At 41.0% G+C, this 17,472-nt stretch overlaps 1 protein-coding gene across 1 annotated transcript; it reads left to right on the top strand.

The window, feature by feature from the left end:
• The first annotated feature begins 444 nt into the window (after positions 1 to 444).
• Positions 445 to 16,722, top strand: LOC110535824 (long-chain-fatty-acid--CoA ligase ACSBG2). The gene is made up of 15 exons (XM_021621141.2): positions 445 to 606; positions 3,148 to 3,222; positions 3,357 to 3,631; positions 6,280 to 6,551; positions 7,678 to 7,766; positions 8,240 to 8,360; positions 8,939 to 9,019; positions 9,370 to 9,519; positions 9,794 to 9,961; positions 10,158 to 10,339; positions 10,936 to 11,169; positions 11,397 to 11,614; positions 12,981 to 13,120; positions 13,313 to 13,556; positions 16,051 to 16,722. Exons 2-15 carry the CDS (start codon positions 3,158 to 3,160, stop codon positions 16,134 to 16,136), a joined length of 2,325 nt encoding a protein of 774 aa, XP_021476816.2. The 5' UTR covers positions 445 to 606; positions 3,148 to 3,157; the 3' UTR covers positions 16,137 to 16,722.
• The last annotated feature ends 750 nt before the right edge of the window (positions 16,723 to 17,472 follow it).

Below are 17,472 nucleotides of genomic sequence, written 5' to 3'. Positions count from 1 at the left end.
TCTTCTTTTCTCATAAACTTTCAGAAGTTATCTTACTATATCGATTAATGTTACATCCCCATGATTTAGAACTGATAAGGGCTGACACAATAGCTTGCTTTAGTCTAGTCAAAATGACCAGTGTCTTGAGCTAAAGTGATGGTTTTACTTCATATTCTTAGAATCAGAAATATGTTTCTCATGAAATGTGTCTTAAAACTTTTTAACATTCATGTAAACATGCACAGCAATGTCAACACAGGCTTAACTTAGATCCATAGGCTGTAATGTAGTCTGCTACCCCCCACACAACCTCCTTGTCAGTTTCCAGCACCTACTGCTGCAGAAGGTAACCTTTGTTCAAGTCTACTGGTGGATCGTTAACTAGCTATTTGACCCTCAGGTGTGGGGGAAATTACGTAAGAGTGCATACAGACCTGAGTTGGATAGTACTGTTCCCCATACATACCTCTACAGGCTTATCAGCTGCTGTCCTGGGTGACAGTCCCACGTTGTGCACATCACATCGAGGTCCATCCAAGTTTTCCCTGCACTCTCTCCTGTCAAGGTGATGTCATATAGCACCTGCCTCTGTCTATCCCTGTCTGAACAAAGTCTCTGAACAAGGTAGGATATCTGCTCTGTCTTTATTCAATAGAAAGGTATTATAATATTCTGCTGAATATTACTACTCTGGAATTAATTCATACATTTGTTTATGTGTGCTTACAATTCTTTCACGATAGGCTATTTTTTCATATGCCAGACCACCACGTCAATCTACAAATCACAGACAGCTCTAGCGACATGTTCCTACAGTCCTTGCTCACATGTCAGAGTGGGGAACTAGGGTCAATTGTCTGTCTGTCTGTCTGTCTGTCTGTCTGTCTGTCTGTCTGTCTGCCTGTCCGTCTGTCCGTCTGTCCGTCTTGGTATACATTGGTCCGTCTGTCTTGGTTTGTGAAATCAATTTGAAGCAGTTGGACAGTTATTGCATTGTAAACCTTGGTGAATATTTAGGATTATTTATTCCGCATCTACAGCAAATCATTGACTGATACTGGGAGGTGTTAAGTTGCCTGTAATTGCATGTAATTGTCTAACCATTATAACCAAGAGTAACTGTGATTTTGACTTTTAGATTGCTTTCTGGTACTGATACAGTAGCCTTCACGGTATAAATCCAATGTAATGTTTGAATTTCAGGGGCAGAGGCATGTTCAGAGTGAAAAGAATTTGACCGGTAACCTATAATAGCTGCATGTATTGGTTGCCAAATCTATATATAGATATATACATGTGTTCAAAGCAAACAAACAAACATGACCTGGCCTACATCTTAGGACACACATGCAAAAAAACATGTTTGAACTAAACGTAAACAAGCAGGTTCCTCTGGTTTTATTGTTTTGCCAACAGGCTCAGGCTTATTCTTTATTGTCTTGTTAAAGCCAACACAAACAGTGCTAGCCTGGGTCACTCTAGAGCTGATGCAGCTGGAGAGATACACACATACTAAAATCTATTTCAATATTTGAAATGGACAGCTCATTACTTGATGGGTTGAGGCCTTGCTCATGTAGGAACATAGATACAGAATGGTATATTTTTGTGTCAATTTGCTACCTGTTTAGAGGTAATCTGTTAAAGGCCCAGTGCAGTCAAAAACTTGATTTATCTGTGTTTTATATATATTTACACGCTATGAGTTTGGATTAATACAGTGAAATTGTGTAATTGATGAAATGCCCTTTTAGTGTTTGAAAAGACTGCCTGGAATTTCAGCCCGTTTTTGTGGGATAGAGTGTTGACCTGCCTGCCCTGGTGACATCACCAGGCAATAAATAGACCAATAAGAAAGAGTTCCAATCCTCTCTGCTAATAACAGCTAGTTTTTAGTTTCCCCTCCCACTTAGACCATTCACAGACAGTCCTATCAAATTTCTTGCTTGAGAAATTGCTCTTGCTAAGAAGCTATTTTTGTTCATTTTGTTTTACCATTTCTAATTTAAAACAATCACGTTAAGGTGCTTAATTGTTACCCAGAAATGATTTGATATTGAGATAAAAAAAAACGCGTGCATTGATCCTTTAAAAGAGCATAGAGATTCTATCCAATTTATCTTATTTCAGTTCATTTATTTCATGTTTGCAGCATTCTGTGCAAAAGTTCAGTGTTTACTTTGCCACATAACTTAGGCAATTGTTTTGCAATTATGATTAACTTTTGCCGAGAGACATTTTGACCATAGTTATCTGATCTATCTGGACGGATCTTCTTTTCTTTTCTTGTTGAAGTGGTGAAACAAAACAATGTCCTCATGAACCAGAGAAAAATGCTATGTCACTGTTATGAGCTCTGTCTCAATATTGTAACTGCTTGTTTGGAATTTGAAGTGACCGCATCCATTTTTCTCTCTCCATACATGTTCAGCAGCTTCTTGGCAATATGGTATACTCAAGGCATGTCATCATTATGACTGTCACAGCTAAACTAGAGCAGATATGTGGGAAAATTGTCTTCAATTTCAAGATAAAACACAAGATGGCATAATTTCACTGACATGTTTCATCTTAGGCTGATTGACATCACGTCGGAGATAATGATGAGGTATCATGGTCAAGTAACCCAACATGTTACTCTGTGTGCACTACATGCTTTGGGCCCATGTTGTATTTGAGACATGTTAAAAACCAACACATTTACTATGTGTGCCTGTGGAGATAACTACTGTACAGGACCTTGACTGAGATCTGCCTTTGAAGATAAGACAAAAAAAGGGGTTTTCGGCAGAAATACCCGCTCTTTCTCAGTCACTTTCTAATTTAAAAATCAACCGTCTTGGTGTAACCTGCTATATTTAAGTGAAAGGTCGGAAAAAGCCCTGCAAATGGTTACAGTTTTTTTGGTACAAACCCTTTCATTTCGCCATTCGTTATCAATTGAACTAAGCAGCTATTGACACACTACCCCTGACGCTGTCATGTTGCAATACCCACTCATATAAAGATCCAGGAGGTTACACTTTTTCTCTTGAATCAGTAGAATATCAGGAGCCTTTACACAAACTATTTAGAGATTTTATTCATTTGATATGTAAAGCTTGTTCATCATGATCTAGTGGTTTCTGCACGTCCAATGTAGATCATTTACGTCTTTTATTTAAGCAATTACAAGATGTCTGAACAAGAGGATTCCATTGTCCTCAATGGGGTTCCTGTCATAGAGAAGAGTTCTGAGAGGTATGTGGATTTATAGTAAAGTACCAGTACCAGAAGTACCAGTTTATAGTTAAATATTCACCAAATAATGGTACAGTATTTTATGACTGAGTGTTTCTTTAAAGCATATTTTATTTTCATGTGCTTCATTCTAGTTGTGTGAGTGACATTCCTCTTGGCGAAACCGAGCAGTTACCACCAGTCTCCAAACTCCAACAGAACAGAAACCATTCCAGTCCCCTTGTCAATGGAGGAGTAGTAGACCATCCACAGCCAAACTCTGAGTCCGAGTCAGATGGAGAGGGCAAAGACAGCCAGGAGACAGCTGCTGTAGAACCTGCAATGATAACCCCAGCAAGCATACCTGAAGCACCAGCCAAACCACCCAGATCACCCGGACTAGAGGGACCTCAATGGGATCCTCTCTCAGGTAATAGCAGTTTATGGTGATCATAGGTAGAGCTAAGATGCTTTTTTATAGGATATGGACTCAACTTAATTAACTGAAGCAGATCAGATGTTTATCACCTATAAGAGAAACATGATTGTGTTTTGTAGTTAATAATACAGCAGTTATAAAGAAACGTGTGGAACAGGTTGACAGAAATGTGCCTAAAAGCATAATCAGTTCAAGGTTACAGTTATTCTGACCTTCGAGGAAATGTGTTATTTAATCTCTTGAGGAAGAAAATGATTTACCTGTCCCCCATTGCATGATTTTGATCAATCAACCTTTTCTATTTAATCAGAGCCAGTTTCACCACTCACCACCTGATTGGTGGGTAGGCAGGGACATTCCATAGCTTCCTCTATTCTCTGAATCAATATGATACAGGCAGCCCAGCTCTAGTTAAGAGGGTTCAAATGGTTATGCTTCACACTGAGACAGCGATGGAGGGTGGGATAGAGATAGTCCAGTCTGATTCTCAGAAATAGGCACACACACTGACTTCTGTTTTATTTAACCCTTATTTTACAAAGTAAGTTCACTGAGAACACATTCTCATTCTGTACCTGCCTGCGGTCCACTGGGGACAGGGCAGGGGAATACTAGTCTCTGAGATTACTTCATAAACTACCACTGATGGCAGGAAACTGCTGCCCCTGCTGTCCCCATACTACAAGTGGTCAGATGACATGGATGCTACGCAAAAGGACTGTTATACTAGCACAGACTGGAATATGTTCCGGGATATATCCAATGGCATTGAGGAGTATACCACCTTAGTCATTGGCTTCATCAATAAGTGCATCGATGACGTCGACCCCACAGTGACCGTACGTACATTTCCCAACCAGAAGAAATGGATTACAGGCAACATCCACAAGCTAAAGGCTAGAGCTGCCGCTTTCAAGGAGTGGGACACTAATCCAGACGCCTATAAGAAATCCCGCTATGCCCTCAGACGATCCATCAAACAAGCGAAGCGTCAACATAGGAGTGAGATTGAATCCTACTACACCGGCTCTGACGCTCATAAGATATGTCAGGGCAACAGGACAATAGGCAAGCAGCTTGGTGAGAAGGCAACAACTGTTGACGCATCAATGATCATGAGGAAGGTGAGGGATCAGCCTAGAACTACACGGCAGGACCTGGTCAATGACCTGAAGAGAGCTGGGACCACAGTCTCAAAGAAACCATTAGTAACACACTACACCGTCATGGATTAAAATCCTACAGCGCACGAAAGGTCCCCCTGCTCAAGCCAGCGCATGTCCAGGCCCGTCTGAAGTTTGCCAATGACCATCTGGATGATCCAAAGGAGGAATGGGAGAAGGTCATGTTGTCTGATGAGACAAAAATAGAGCTTTTGGTCTAAACTCCACTCGCCGTGTTTGGAGGAAGAAGAAGGATGAAGACAACCACAAGAACACCATCCCAACCGTGAAGCATGGAGGTGGAAGCATCATTCTTTGGGGATGCTCTTCTGCAAAGGGGACAGGACAACTGCACCGTATTGAGGGGAGGATGGATGGAGCCATGTATCGCGAGATCTTGGCCAACAACATCCTTCCCTCAGTAAGAGCATTGAAGATGGGTCGTGGCTGGGTCTTCCAGCATGACAACGACCCGAAACACACAGCCAGGGCAACTAAGGAGTGCCTCCATAAGAAGCATCTCAAGGTCCTGTAGTGGCCTAGCCAGTCTCCAGACCTGAACCCAATAGAACATCTTTGGAGGGAGCTGAAAGTCCGTATTGCCCAGCGGCAGCCAAAATCCCTGCTGCAGTGTGTGCAAACTTGGTCAAGAACTACAGGAAACGTATGATCTCTGTATTTGCAAACAAAGGTTTCTGTACCAAATATTAAGTTCTGCTTTTCTGATGTATCAAATACTTATGTCATGCAATAAAATGCAAATGAATTACTTAAAAACCATACAATGTGATTTTCTGGATTTTTGTTTTAGATTCCGTCTCTCACAGTTGAAGTGTACCTATGATAAAAATTACAGACCTCTACATGCTTTGTAAGTAGGAAAACCTGCAAAATTGGCAGTGTATCAAATACTTGTTCTCCCCACTGTATATAATAGGCGGTGTCAGAGGAAATCCCATAAAATTGTCATAGACTCCAGTCACCCAAGTCATAGACTGTTTTCTCTGCTTCCGCACGGCAAGCGGTACTGGAGCGCCAAGTGTAGGACCAAAAGACTCCTTTACAGCTTCTACCCCCAAGCCATAAGACTGCTGAACAATTAATCAAATGGCCACCGGACTATTTACATTGACCCCTCGCCCCTCCTCCATTTGTTTTGTACACTGCTGCTACTCGCTGTTTATTGTCTATGCATAGTCACTTCACCCCTGCCTACATGTACAAATGACCTCTAACCTGTACCCCTGCACACTGACTCGGTACCGGTACCCCTTGTATATAGCCTCATTATTGTTATGTTATTGTGTTACTTTTTATTATTTTTACTTTAGTTTATTTGGTAAATATTTTCTTAACTCTTCTTGACCTGTACTGTTGGTTAAGGGCTTGTAAGTAAGCATTTCACACTAAGGTCTACACTTGTTGCATTCGACGCATGTGACTAATTACGTTTGATTTGATTTGATTTCACTACAGGTGCCTCGGTGCCCCTGAAGCTGTTGGATGTGTCTCTGGCCCCAGCGGAGCAGCTCTGGTGCTCCTTTAGGGATCAGGCGGTCAAGCTGAGGATGACTGAGACAGGGCTGGGCTGCAAGGCCCCCATGACCGTCCACCAGATGTTCCTGGAGACGGTGGAGCACTACGGAGACCTGCCTGCACTGGCATCTAAGAAAGAGGGGCAGTGGGTCACCCTGACCTGGAGGGAGTATTTCCAGCAGTGCCGAGTGGCGGCCAAGAGCTTCCTCAAGGTCTGTTTATTGGTGTAGTTGTTGTGTCAGTGTCTGTGCTGTTTAGTTTATCTCTGTTCTATGCTTGCATGGAATTTAATGGAAAAGGATCTCTCAAAGTTCCATGTTATGATGTACTTTTACCAGGATGTGTTCTGCATTTTTTAGTGTCTGTATCAATACAGAGGCGTACGAGTATTTTTGAACTTTGCCAGTGAATTCTAATGAAGATCTGTTAACATCACTGAAAACTGGCAAATTTGAGCCAGATTTGGCCAGCGGGTGGTTTTATTTGGCCCCCCAAATTTTCTAAGCTAAAAAATATATATGTAGATTAGTATTACATGTCTTTTTTCATTGTTGGAAATAAGCCCTAAGTGAAATTAACTAAAGAAATCTCCCACAGATAATAGAGAGATGCGTGATCGTATACAAATGTAAGCAAGGTTTGAAATTATGATGTTTTAGTCAAACATCTTTTTGGGCTTCTTGCAGTCAATCTGCGGTCTACAAATTATTTGTCATTTTTAATTTTTTAAATTTGACATTTTAGTCATTTAGCAGACGCTCTTATCCAGAGCCACTTACATTAGTGAGTGCATACATTTTCATACTTTTCATTATAAACTGGGTGGTTTGAGCTCTGAATGCTGATTGGCTGACAGCCGTGCTATATCACGGGTGTTACAAAATATGTATTTTTACTGCTCTAATTACGTTGGTAACCAGTTTATGATAGCCATAAGGCACTTCAGGGGGTTGTTTTATATGTCCAATATACCACGGCTAAGGGCCTTATTGCTTAATTAAAAAATTGTCTCAAGGCTGAATCTAGTTGATGGGCTATGGACTATTTAGAATTTTATCTCCAGAGAAAGGGGATTATGAATGTTTACACAGCAGAAATAATTTCCTTTTTCTTCTCATTGCCATGTCTGTCTCCATGTAAGAATGGTGCTGGTGAAAACCAACACTTGGGTGTGTTAGATTCAATGCTTAAGTTACGTCTCCAGTGTCAAGGAGAGGCTATAAACTGGAGTACTTTTCAAAGCATCACGTAGGTCAACAGTAAATGAGGCAGTGTGCCACATTCTTATTGGTTATAAATGTTTCTTTCGGACTCTTTCTCTTCCTCTCTCTACTGTAGTTGGGGCTGGAGCGTTACCATGGTGTCGGTATTCTGGGCTTTAACTCTCCAGAGTGGTTCATCTCAGACATTGGCTGTATCCTGGCTGGGTAATAATAACATTTGACTTCTGCTTTTAACCCTATCTGAAAGACACACATACTGTACATACACATGTTTTTGGAGAGATGCGGGGTGCCACACTGGGTGCCCGGGGAGATGTTGTTGTGGGGGGTTAAGTGCCTTGCTCAAGGGAACAACGGCAGGCCAAATATTTTCCCGTCAGACCCGGAATTCGAACTGGCAAACCTCCGGTTACTGGCTCACCTCTCTAACAAGTAGACTACCTGCCGCCCCTATTATTATACATCTAGCATGCACTATCTTACCATGCACTATCTTACCATGCACTATCTTACCATGCACTATCTTACCATGCACTACCCTATACTATTGTTCATACTGTAAATGATGTGTGACTTGGACAACCAGCTGCTTCCTCATAGAAAGTATTTATCGCACACAGCAATCACAGTCTCAACCGCCTCAATAAGAAAGTTGTTTGATGTGTGTTGTGTGCCAGGGGTTTTGCTGCAGGCATCTACACCACCAACTCCCCCGAGGCATGTCAGTATGTAGCAGACAACTGTGAGGCCAATGTCCTTGTGGTGGAGAACCACAAACAGCTCCTCAAAATCCTCCAGGTGAGACCCCATAACACGTACTGAACTATACGGTTCCCCTGGTCTTGTCTGCCAATAAAATACAAAAATAAATGTACACAACTCTAGTATACTCCCATTGTGATTTTATTAGACGCAGAAAAAAATATGTTTCGATCTGAGTTGGATCTTCGTCAGGTGATACACCACTGTGAAAAACACCTACTTAAATAACCTCTAGAGGCATGTACATCCGGTCAGTTGAATACATATGACACATTAACATCACAATAAATGACACAGTAGACATAAGGAAAACATGAATACATGTTGGTTTGTTTATCCTTGTCAAGTAATATACAGTAGGTGTGCAATAGATCTAAAAAAACGGGTGAGACAAATGCGTCAATTATTTTGTATACAATAATATATGGAGAAAACTGAAAAATACCAACAGCCATAAAACCTATGCACAGAATTATGCAAATAATATACATATAAAAAAACGAATTAATCCATTACTGTGCTGTTTTATTTGTAAGTAGATCAAGTGAAAATGTTTTTTGTTTTTGTGCCAAAATGATTCATTCTAAAATTCCTACTTTGTCCATTCCTTTCAGATTAAGGACAAGCTTCCACACTTGAAAGCTATTGTTCAGTACAAGGATGAACTGCAACAGAAGCTGCCAAACTTGTACACTGTAAGTTTTTATCAAAAGAATATCTATAAACAAGATCAAGTTTAGCCAGCTGGAAAAAAAACATGATTTATTTGCCTAATAGATAGAAATGTTAGTAGCACACATTATTTCCTAGAATATTTCCTTTCCTACACTGTAACTGTGAGACTGTTAATCCATTCACATTACTGAGCAAACAGAGCCAAGTCGAGCTGCACTGGGCTGGCTTTGTTAACACAGCCACCATAGTTGTTGGAACCCTTCTGAAAAGGATAATGTGAATAGAAAATATCTAAGCCAGCACAGTACGATTCGGATTGGCTCTATAATGTGAATCAGGTGTTACCGACTCAACCTCTGTCCTCCTACAGTGGGCTGAGTTTATGAAGCTGGGTGAGGCGGTGTCTGATGAACAGCTGAATGCTGTGGTGGACAGTCAGAGGGCTAACCAGTGTTGTACGCTCATCTACACCTCTGGAACTACAGGCAACCCCAAAGGGGTCATGCTGAGTCATGACAATGTGAGTATTCCTATTGAGGAAAAAGCTCTATATTTACATGTACATTTACTGTACTGCAGTAACCAGCTGGCCTTCCCCTCATCCTCACAGAATGTGTTGGCTCCCTCAGACACATTACAGTAGTACTATATGGTTGAGATAGCTCTGTGGCCACTGTGCTCTGGATACAGTATGTGAAAAAGTCACAATTTTGTCCATGTATTTTTCACGGTAAGGACAAACAAAAAAGTAGCGTATAGTTTTTCCTCTAAGTGGTGACCGACTCTCTCCTCAGATCACCTGGACTTCAAATGCGGTGGGCACCATGCCAGATCTGAAACATGGTGAGGAGGTGGTGGTGAGCTACCTGCCCCTGAGCCATGTAGCTGCCCAGGTCAACGACATGTGGATCGCCATGAGATTCGCAGCGGTGACGTATTTCGCAGAACCAGACGCCCTGAAGGTCAGAATCCATAACTATTATATAACAGAAATTGATGATGTGCATTACTTTCCATTCAAAATGCTATTTACATTGGGAACAATTGATTGAATTGTGGTGGTTTAGTTTTGACTTGGTTGGGAAGGGTGGGACTGGAGTAACTTGGACTGGAGTAACTTGATATGACTTGATAACCAGCAACTTTATGATTTCATAGGGCTCTTTGGGGACTACTCTGAAAGAGGTGCGCCCCACCAGTTTCCTGGGAGTTCCCCGTGTGTGGGAGAAGATGCAGGAGAAGATGAAAGCCATTGGTGCCAAGTCCTCTGGTATGAGGAAAAGAGTGGCAGACTGGGCTAAATCCATCGGATTGCAAGCCAGCTACAGTGCCATGAATGGGTAAGGATTTAGCTCAGGTTCTTGTTGTTCAATCAAACTCGTACTTCAGAAATAATGCAGATTTTCAGTGCATCAAATTTCACCCATAGACATGATCTTATCAATAACAATAAAAAACATACATCCTCACTCATGCCCAAATAGCATTTTGTTGTATTCTAAACTAAATTAAATTCCAGCCAAGTTTGGCGACTAGTAAATATTTTTTAATCCTCCCGCTTTGGGCTGGATATGTCAATTTGTTTAGTTCATACATGCATAATCTATGAGCAGAATTACTGTCTTACCTCAATTAGCCAGCAAACCCCTAGTTTGTTCACTGGAAGCTTTGCAGCTCTATTTTCCCTACATTTTCCTGTGGGCCAGGCCCCTAGCAATTTGAGTTTCAGCCAATCAGCCTCTCAGCTAGCAAGATGCACACACAGCAAAACGAGAGACAGCGAGCAATGACGTGGTGCACAATTTTCGGGGACGGCTTTTGGCTCGTGAGTGCCACTATCAGAACTTCTGCTTAAAAAGTATACAAAGGTAACAGAGAATCTCTTTAATCTTTTACACCATGTGTGGCATTCCTCATTGTTTGTTGTGGATTCCAGTGAGAACCTGTTGCCCTGGGGCTTCATGCTGGCAAACAACCTGGTTTTTAAGAAGGTTCACTGGGCCATGGGCCTGGACCGCTGCAGGAACTGCTTAACAGGGGCCGCACCCATCACCAGGGAGACCCTGGAGTATTTCATGAGCCTTCGCCTCCCCTTGTATGAGCTGTATGGGATGAGTGAAAGCACCGGCCCTCACACCATCTCCTGGGAGAATAACTTCAAGATCATGAGGTCAGCAACTGGAAAACTAGGATGTCCACTGACAATTTTTAATGACCGTTTACATTCATTAATTTGCAGTTGACAAAGCTAGCACTGTGATAGCAAAACATGAATTGATACCGATAAGCCATCAGATATAAAAGTGACATTTAATACATTCTTGCTTTGTGGACTGACCATATAAAGAGTTGACAGCAAACTGTCAACAACAAAGAATATCTTGATGTTGTCCTCAGCTGTGGAAAGGTGGTGAATGGCTGCCAGACAAAGTTGGACAAGCCAGACGAGGATGGGAATGGTGAGATCTGTTTCTGGGGGCGTCATGTGTTCATGGGCTACCTGAACGAGCCAGAAAAGACTGAGGAGGCCTTGGACCAGGAGGGCTGGCTGCACTCTGGAGACCTGGGCAAGCACGACAAGGACAACTTCCTGTTCATCACAGGGAGGATAAAGGGTATAGTACTTAGAGTAGTGATGCTAGGCGGGCAGGTGCTGCCCGCACCTGCCCGCCTAGAATCACTACTCTGGACGGTTCTGACTTAGAATATGTGGACAACAATAAATACCTAGGTGTCTGGCTATACTGTAAACTCTCCTTACAGATTCATATTAAGCATCTCCAATCCAAAATTAAATCTAGAATCGGCTTCCTATTTCGCAACAAAGCCTCCTTCACTCATGCTGCCAAACATACCCTTGTAAAACTGACTATCCTGCCGATCCTTGACTTCGGCGATGTAATTTACAAAATAGCCTCCAACACTCTACTCAGCAAATTGGATGCAGTCTATCACAGTGCCATCCGTTTTGTCACCAAAGCCTCATATACTATCCACCATTGCGAACTGCATGTTCTCGTTGGCTGGTCCTCGCTACATACTCGTTGCCTAACCCACTGGCTCCTGGTCATCTATAAGTCTTTACTAGGTAAATCTTCGCCTTATCTCAGCTCCCTGGTCACCATAGCAACACCCACCCGTAGCACGTGCTCCAGCAGGTATATTTCACTGGTCATCCCCAAAGTCAACACCTCCTTTGGCCACGTTTCCTTCCAGTACTCTGCTGCCAATGACTGGAACAAATTGCAAAAATCACTGAAGTTGGAGACTTACTGTATATCTCCCTCACTAACTTTAAGCATCAGCTGTCATAGCAGCTTACCAATCGCTGCAGCTGTACACAGCCCATCTGTAAATAACCCATCCAACCAATTATCTACCTCATCCTCATATTTATTTATTTTTCTGGTCTTTTGCACACCAGTATTTCTACTTGCACATCCTCATCTGCACATCTATCACTCTAGTGTTAATTGATACATTGTAATTACTTCACTATTATGGCCTATTTATTGCCTTACCTCATTACTTCCTTTGCACACACTGTTCACAGATTTTCTATTGCGTTATTGACTGTACGTTTGTTTATCCCATGTGTAACTCTGTGTTGTTGTTTTTGTCACACTGCTTTGCTTTATCTTGGCCAGGTCGCAGTTGTAAATGAGAACTTGTTCTCAACTGGCCTACCTGGTTAAATAAAGGTGAAATAAAAAATAAATAAAAAAATAGTTTATTTTCTAGATGTACTGTATATAGCCATTACACAACATGCCTGCCAGTGTTCTGTTTTGATATGAATAAGATGCTGTTTCCTCAAGACACTGATCTAAGGTCGATTTTGTGTACCTTCCCCTGATCCTAAGTCTGTGCCTAAGGGTATCTCCTACCTTGAGCCTGGATATACAAGATAATCATCATTGAACATCGTGTAGACATCATGATCTAAATATCTAGCTAAGTATGACATATCTTGTCCTGCAGAGCTGATCATAACAGCAGGAGGAGAGAATATTCCACCTGTGCCCATTGAGGATGCAGTGAAAGCAGAGACCGCCATCATCAGCAACGCCATGTTGCTCGGAGACAAGCTCAAATTCCTCTCTATGATGCTCACACTCAAAGTAAGGCCTCAAACATTAGATGTGGACTGTATTGCCAACTCCTATGTTCATTTGGCATACTTTAGAATTATTGCTTAAGAATTGTTAAGCAATTAAAATAGAATAACACAGCACAAACAGATCTGGAACCAGGCTCTGTTCAGAAAGACTCCTGGATCACTTCTAACCTTTGACCCCACTCTCCTTCCGTAGTGTGTAGTCGACGACAACGGCGATCCAACGGACGAGTTGACCCCAGAGGCCTTGGCGTTCTGCCAGCAGCGTGGCGTCATGGCAACCAAGGCCTCTGAGATTATAGCCAGTGAGGAGCCAGCTATTTACAAGGCCATCCAGGAGGGCATAGAGCGAGTAAATGCTAAGGCCAACTCCAACGCCCAGAGGGTCCAGAAGTGGGTCATTTTGGACAGAGACTTCTCCATATCCGGGGGAGAACTGGGTGAGTCAGTCAGTGTGAGAAATATATACAGTACCAGTCAAAAGTTTGGACACACCCACTCATTCAAGGATTTGTATTTTTTGGGGCTATTTTCTACATTATAGAATAATAGTGAAGACATCAAAACTATGAAATCACACATATGGAATCATGTAGTAACCAAAAAAGTTTTAAACAAATCACTTTATATTTTAGAATCATCAAAGTAGCCACCCTTTGCCTTGATGACAGCTTTGCACACTCTTGGCATTCTCTCAACTAGCTTCATGAAGAATGCTTTTCCAACAGTCTTGAAGGAGTTCCCACATATGCTGAGCACTTGTTGGCTGTTTTTTCTTCACTCTGCTGTCCAACTCATCTCAATTGGATTGAGGTTGGGTGATTGTGGAGGCCAGGTCATCTGATGCAGCACTCCATCACTCTCCTTATTGGTCAAATAGCCCTTACACAGCCTGGAGGTGTGTTTTGGCTCAATGTCCTGTTGAAAAACTAATGATAGTCCCGCTAAGCGCAAACAAGCTGGGATGGCGTATCGCTGCAGAATGATGTGGTAGCCATGCTGGTTAAGTGTGCCTTGAATTCTAAATAAGTCACTGACAGTGTCACCAGCAAAGCACCATCACACCTCCCTATCCATGCTTCACGGTGGGAACCACACATGCAGAGATCATCCCTTCAGCTATTCTGCGTCTCACAAAGACACTGCGGTTGGATCCAAAAATCTCAAATTTGTACTCATCAGACCAAAGGACTGATTTCCACCAGTCTGATGTCCATTGCTCATGTTTCTTGGCCCAAGCAAGTCTCCTCTTCTTATTGGTGTCCTTTAGTTGTGGTTTCTTTGCAGCAATTCGACCATCGGGCTCCCGAGTGACGCTGTAAGGAAGTCTGTGTGTAGCTGGTGTAAACGTATTTTACTCAACATATAATAAATGCAATACAAAAACAGAGGCCACAATAACGGACCTTCCTACATAGAAACAATCACAAACATGGGGGAACAGAGGGTTAAATAATGAACAGGTAATTGGGGAATTGAAACCAGGTGTGTAAGTCAAAGACAAAACAAATGGAAAATGAAAAGTGGATCGGCGATGGCTAGAAGGCCGGTGACGTCAACCGCCGAACGCCGCCCGAACAAGGAGAGGGACCGACTTCGGCGGAAGTCGTGACAGGTGAAGTGGTCTAAGGCACTGCATCTCAGTGCTAGAGGCATCACTACAGACCCTGGTTTTATTCCAGGCTGTATTACATCAGGCCGTCATTGAGAGTCCCATAGGCTTAGCATCGTCCTGGCCTGGGTAGGCCGTCATTGTAAATACAAATTTGCTCTTAACTGACTTGCCTAGTTAAATGAAGGTTAATTAAATAAAGGTCTGATTCAAACAGTCTCCTCTGAACAGTTGATGTTGAGATGTGTCTCTTACTTGAACTCTGAAGCATTTATTTGGGCCACAATCTGAGGTGCAGTTAACTCTAATGAACTTATCCTCAGCAGCAGAGGTAACTCTGGGTCTTCCTTTCATGTGGCAGTCCTTATGAGAGCCAGTTTCATCATAGCGCTTGATTGTTTTTGTAATTGCACTTCAAGAAACTTTCAAAGTTCTTGAAATTTTCCAGATTGACTGACCTTCATGTCTTCAAGTAATGATGGACTGTCATTTCCCCTTGCTTATTTGAGCTGTTCTTACCATAATATGGACTTGGTCTTTTACCAAAGGGCTATTCTGGATACCACCCCTACCTTGTCACAACACAACTGATTGGCTCAAACGCATTAAGATTAATTTTTAACAAGGCTACTTGTTAATTGAAATGAATTCCAGGTTGCTACCTCATGAAGCTGGTTGAGAGAATGCCAAGAGTGTGCAAAGCTGTAATCAAGGCAAAGGGTGGCTATTTTGAAGTATTTCAAATATAAAATATATTTTGATTTGTCTAAGACGTTTTTGGTTACTACATGATTCCATATGTTTTATTTCATAGTGTTGATGTCTTCACTATTATTCTACAATGTAGAAGATAGTAAAAATAAAGATAAAACCTTGAATGAGTAGGTGTGTCCAAACTTTTGATAGTACTGTATATTAAACTAACTTAGATTGTTAAACTAAAGCTAGTCTTGTGATGTTACTGTATGTAATTTTCAATAGATAATTCGCTTTTTCAGAATTTGACACACTTTTACAAAGAACGTCGAGAGAGAAGTAAATGTTTTGCCAGTAATGTTTATCACGCACAATATCTGAAGTTAATCACATACTGAAATGAATGTTTTACCAGTCATGTTTATCACGTACCGTATCTGACGAGGCAGTCGTGTGACTGTTTCAAACTAAACAACATTCCTCTGGATACCATTGCATGATATAATCTTTCTTCCAAGCTGTTGAGTACATCAAATGTGATTGGAGCACAGGAAAGAAGGGACACTCATTTTCAGAGCCCAGTAAGTCTGGTTGAATACCCTTTCTTTCTTCAATATTCTCTCCAGGACCTACCATGAAGCTAAAGAGGGGGGTTGTTGTCAAAATGTTCCAGGAGAAAATCAATGCTATTTATGGAACGGCACAAGAGTAACAGAGGCACTCAAACAGGACTGGAGAACATTGGACTGTTGTAGTTATTGACCTATCAAATATATCTGCTCTATGTCAATATTTAAGCTGTTTTAATGCACATAAGATTACACAGCAACGTTATTAGCACTTTTTTGTAAATAAACCATATAATCCTCATTGCCAAATCTAGTGTCCACAACTGTGCAAGCAGTTTGTGCTTCTGGTTTTTAAAAAAAACTGTAATTGCAACCGTAGCAATATTTTCAAAGTCGTATCACTGTCATAGACTTTTAATTTATTATTTGTAAAATATATGTTTGCAAAAAAACACTTATTTTCTCTCAAGGAGACTCTAAGGACATACCAAGGACAATCATTTAGCACTGCAATATAGTACACATCACTTTAAGTAAAGGACAATGATACTGAAACATATTATTTTACCATTAATGTTATGTTTTTGATTCCATAAAAATACTATGAATCACAACAATTGTTTGGAATTTTACCCAATGCTTTTCTGTGTACATGAAGAAATATTGAAATGTAAATGTTTATGTGTTAAATGAACTTGATCAATAAAATCAGAAACGATTTCAAGCCAACAAGCTCTTCTGGACAAAAAAAGTAACTTTGGTAGTATCTCACACACACCTTGCTGCTGTCCAATTTAGTGTCTGTTTTTTCACTGGAACAGCAATTAAAAATCTCCTCATCAGGGAAAGGTGCCAGTGATGTGATAGCTATGACTTGATAGAAACCATTTGTGAAGAGGCTTTATACTAGCTACATGCAGTAAATTTGGAAAGTATTCAGACCCCTTGAGTTTTTCCACATTTTGTTACGTTACAGCCTTATTCGAAAATGTATTGAATTGTCTTTCTCATCAATCTACACACAATACCCTATAATGACAAAGCAAAATTCAGGTTTTTATAAATTTTTGCAAATTTAGATTAAAAAAAAAACAGAAATATCTCATTTACATAAGTATTCAGACCCTTTGCTCAGTACTTTGTTGAAGCACCTTTGGTAGAGTATTCAGACCCCTTCCCTCTTTCCTAATTTTGTTACATTACAGCCTTATTCTAAAATGGATTAAATACAAATAATTCCTTATTCATCTACACACAATACCCCACAATGACAAAGTGAAAACAGGTTTTTAGACATTGTTGCAAGTTTAAAAAAAATAAAAACATATCTTATCTACATAAATATTTATACCCTTTGCAATAAGACTCAAAATTGAACTCATGTGCATCCTGTTTCCATTGATCATCCTTTAGATGTTTCTAAAATTGTATTGGTACATTCAATTGATTGGACATGATTTGGAAAGGCACACACTTGTC

This window comes from Oncorhynchus mykiss, chromosome 11, assembly GCF_013265735.2.
Source record: "Oncorhynchus mykiss isolate Arlee chromosome 11, USDA_OmykA_1.1, whole genome shotgun sequence".
Classification (NCBI taxonomy): Eukaryota; Metazoa; Chordata; class Actinopteri; order Salmoniformes; family Salmonidae; genus Oncorhynchus; species Oncorhynchus mykiss.
Note: the sequence above shows the minus strand (reverse complement) of the source record. Positions and strands in the feature narration are given on the sequence as shown.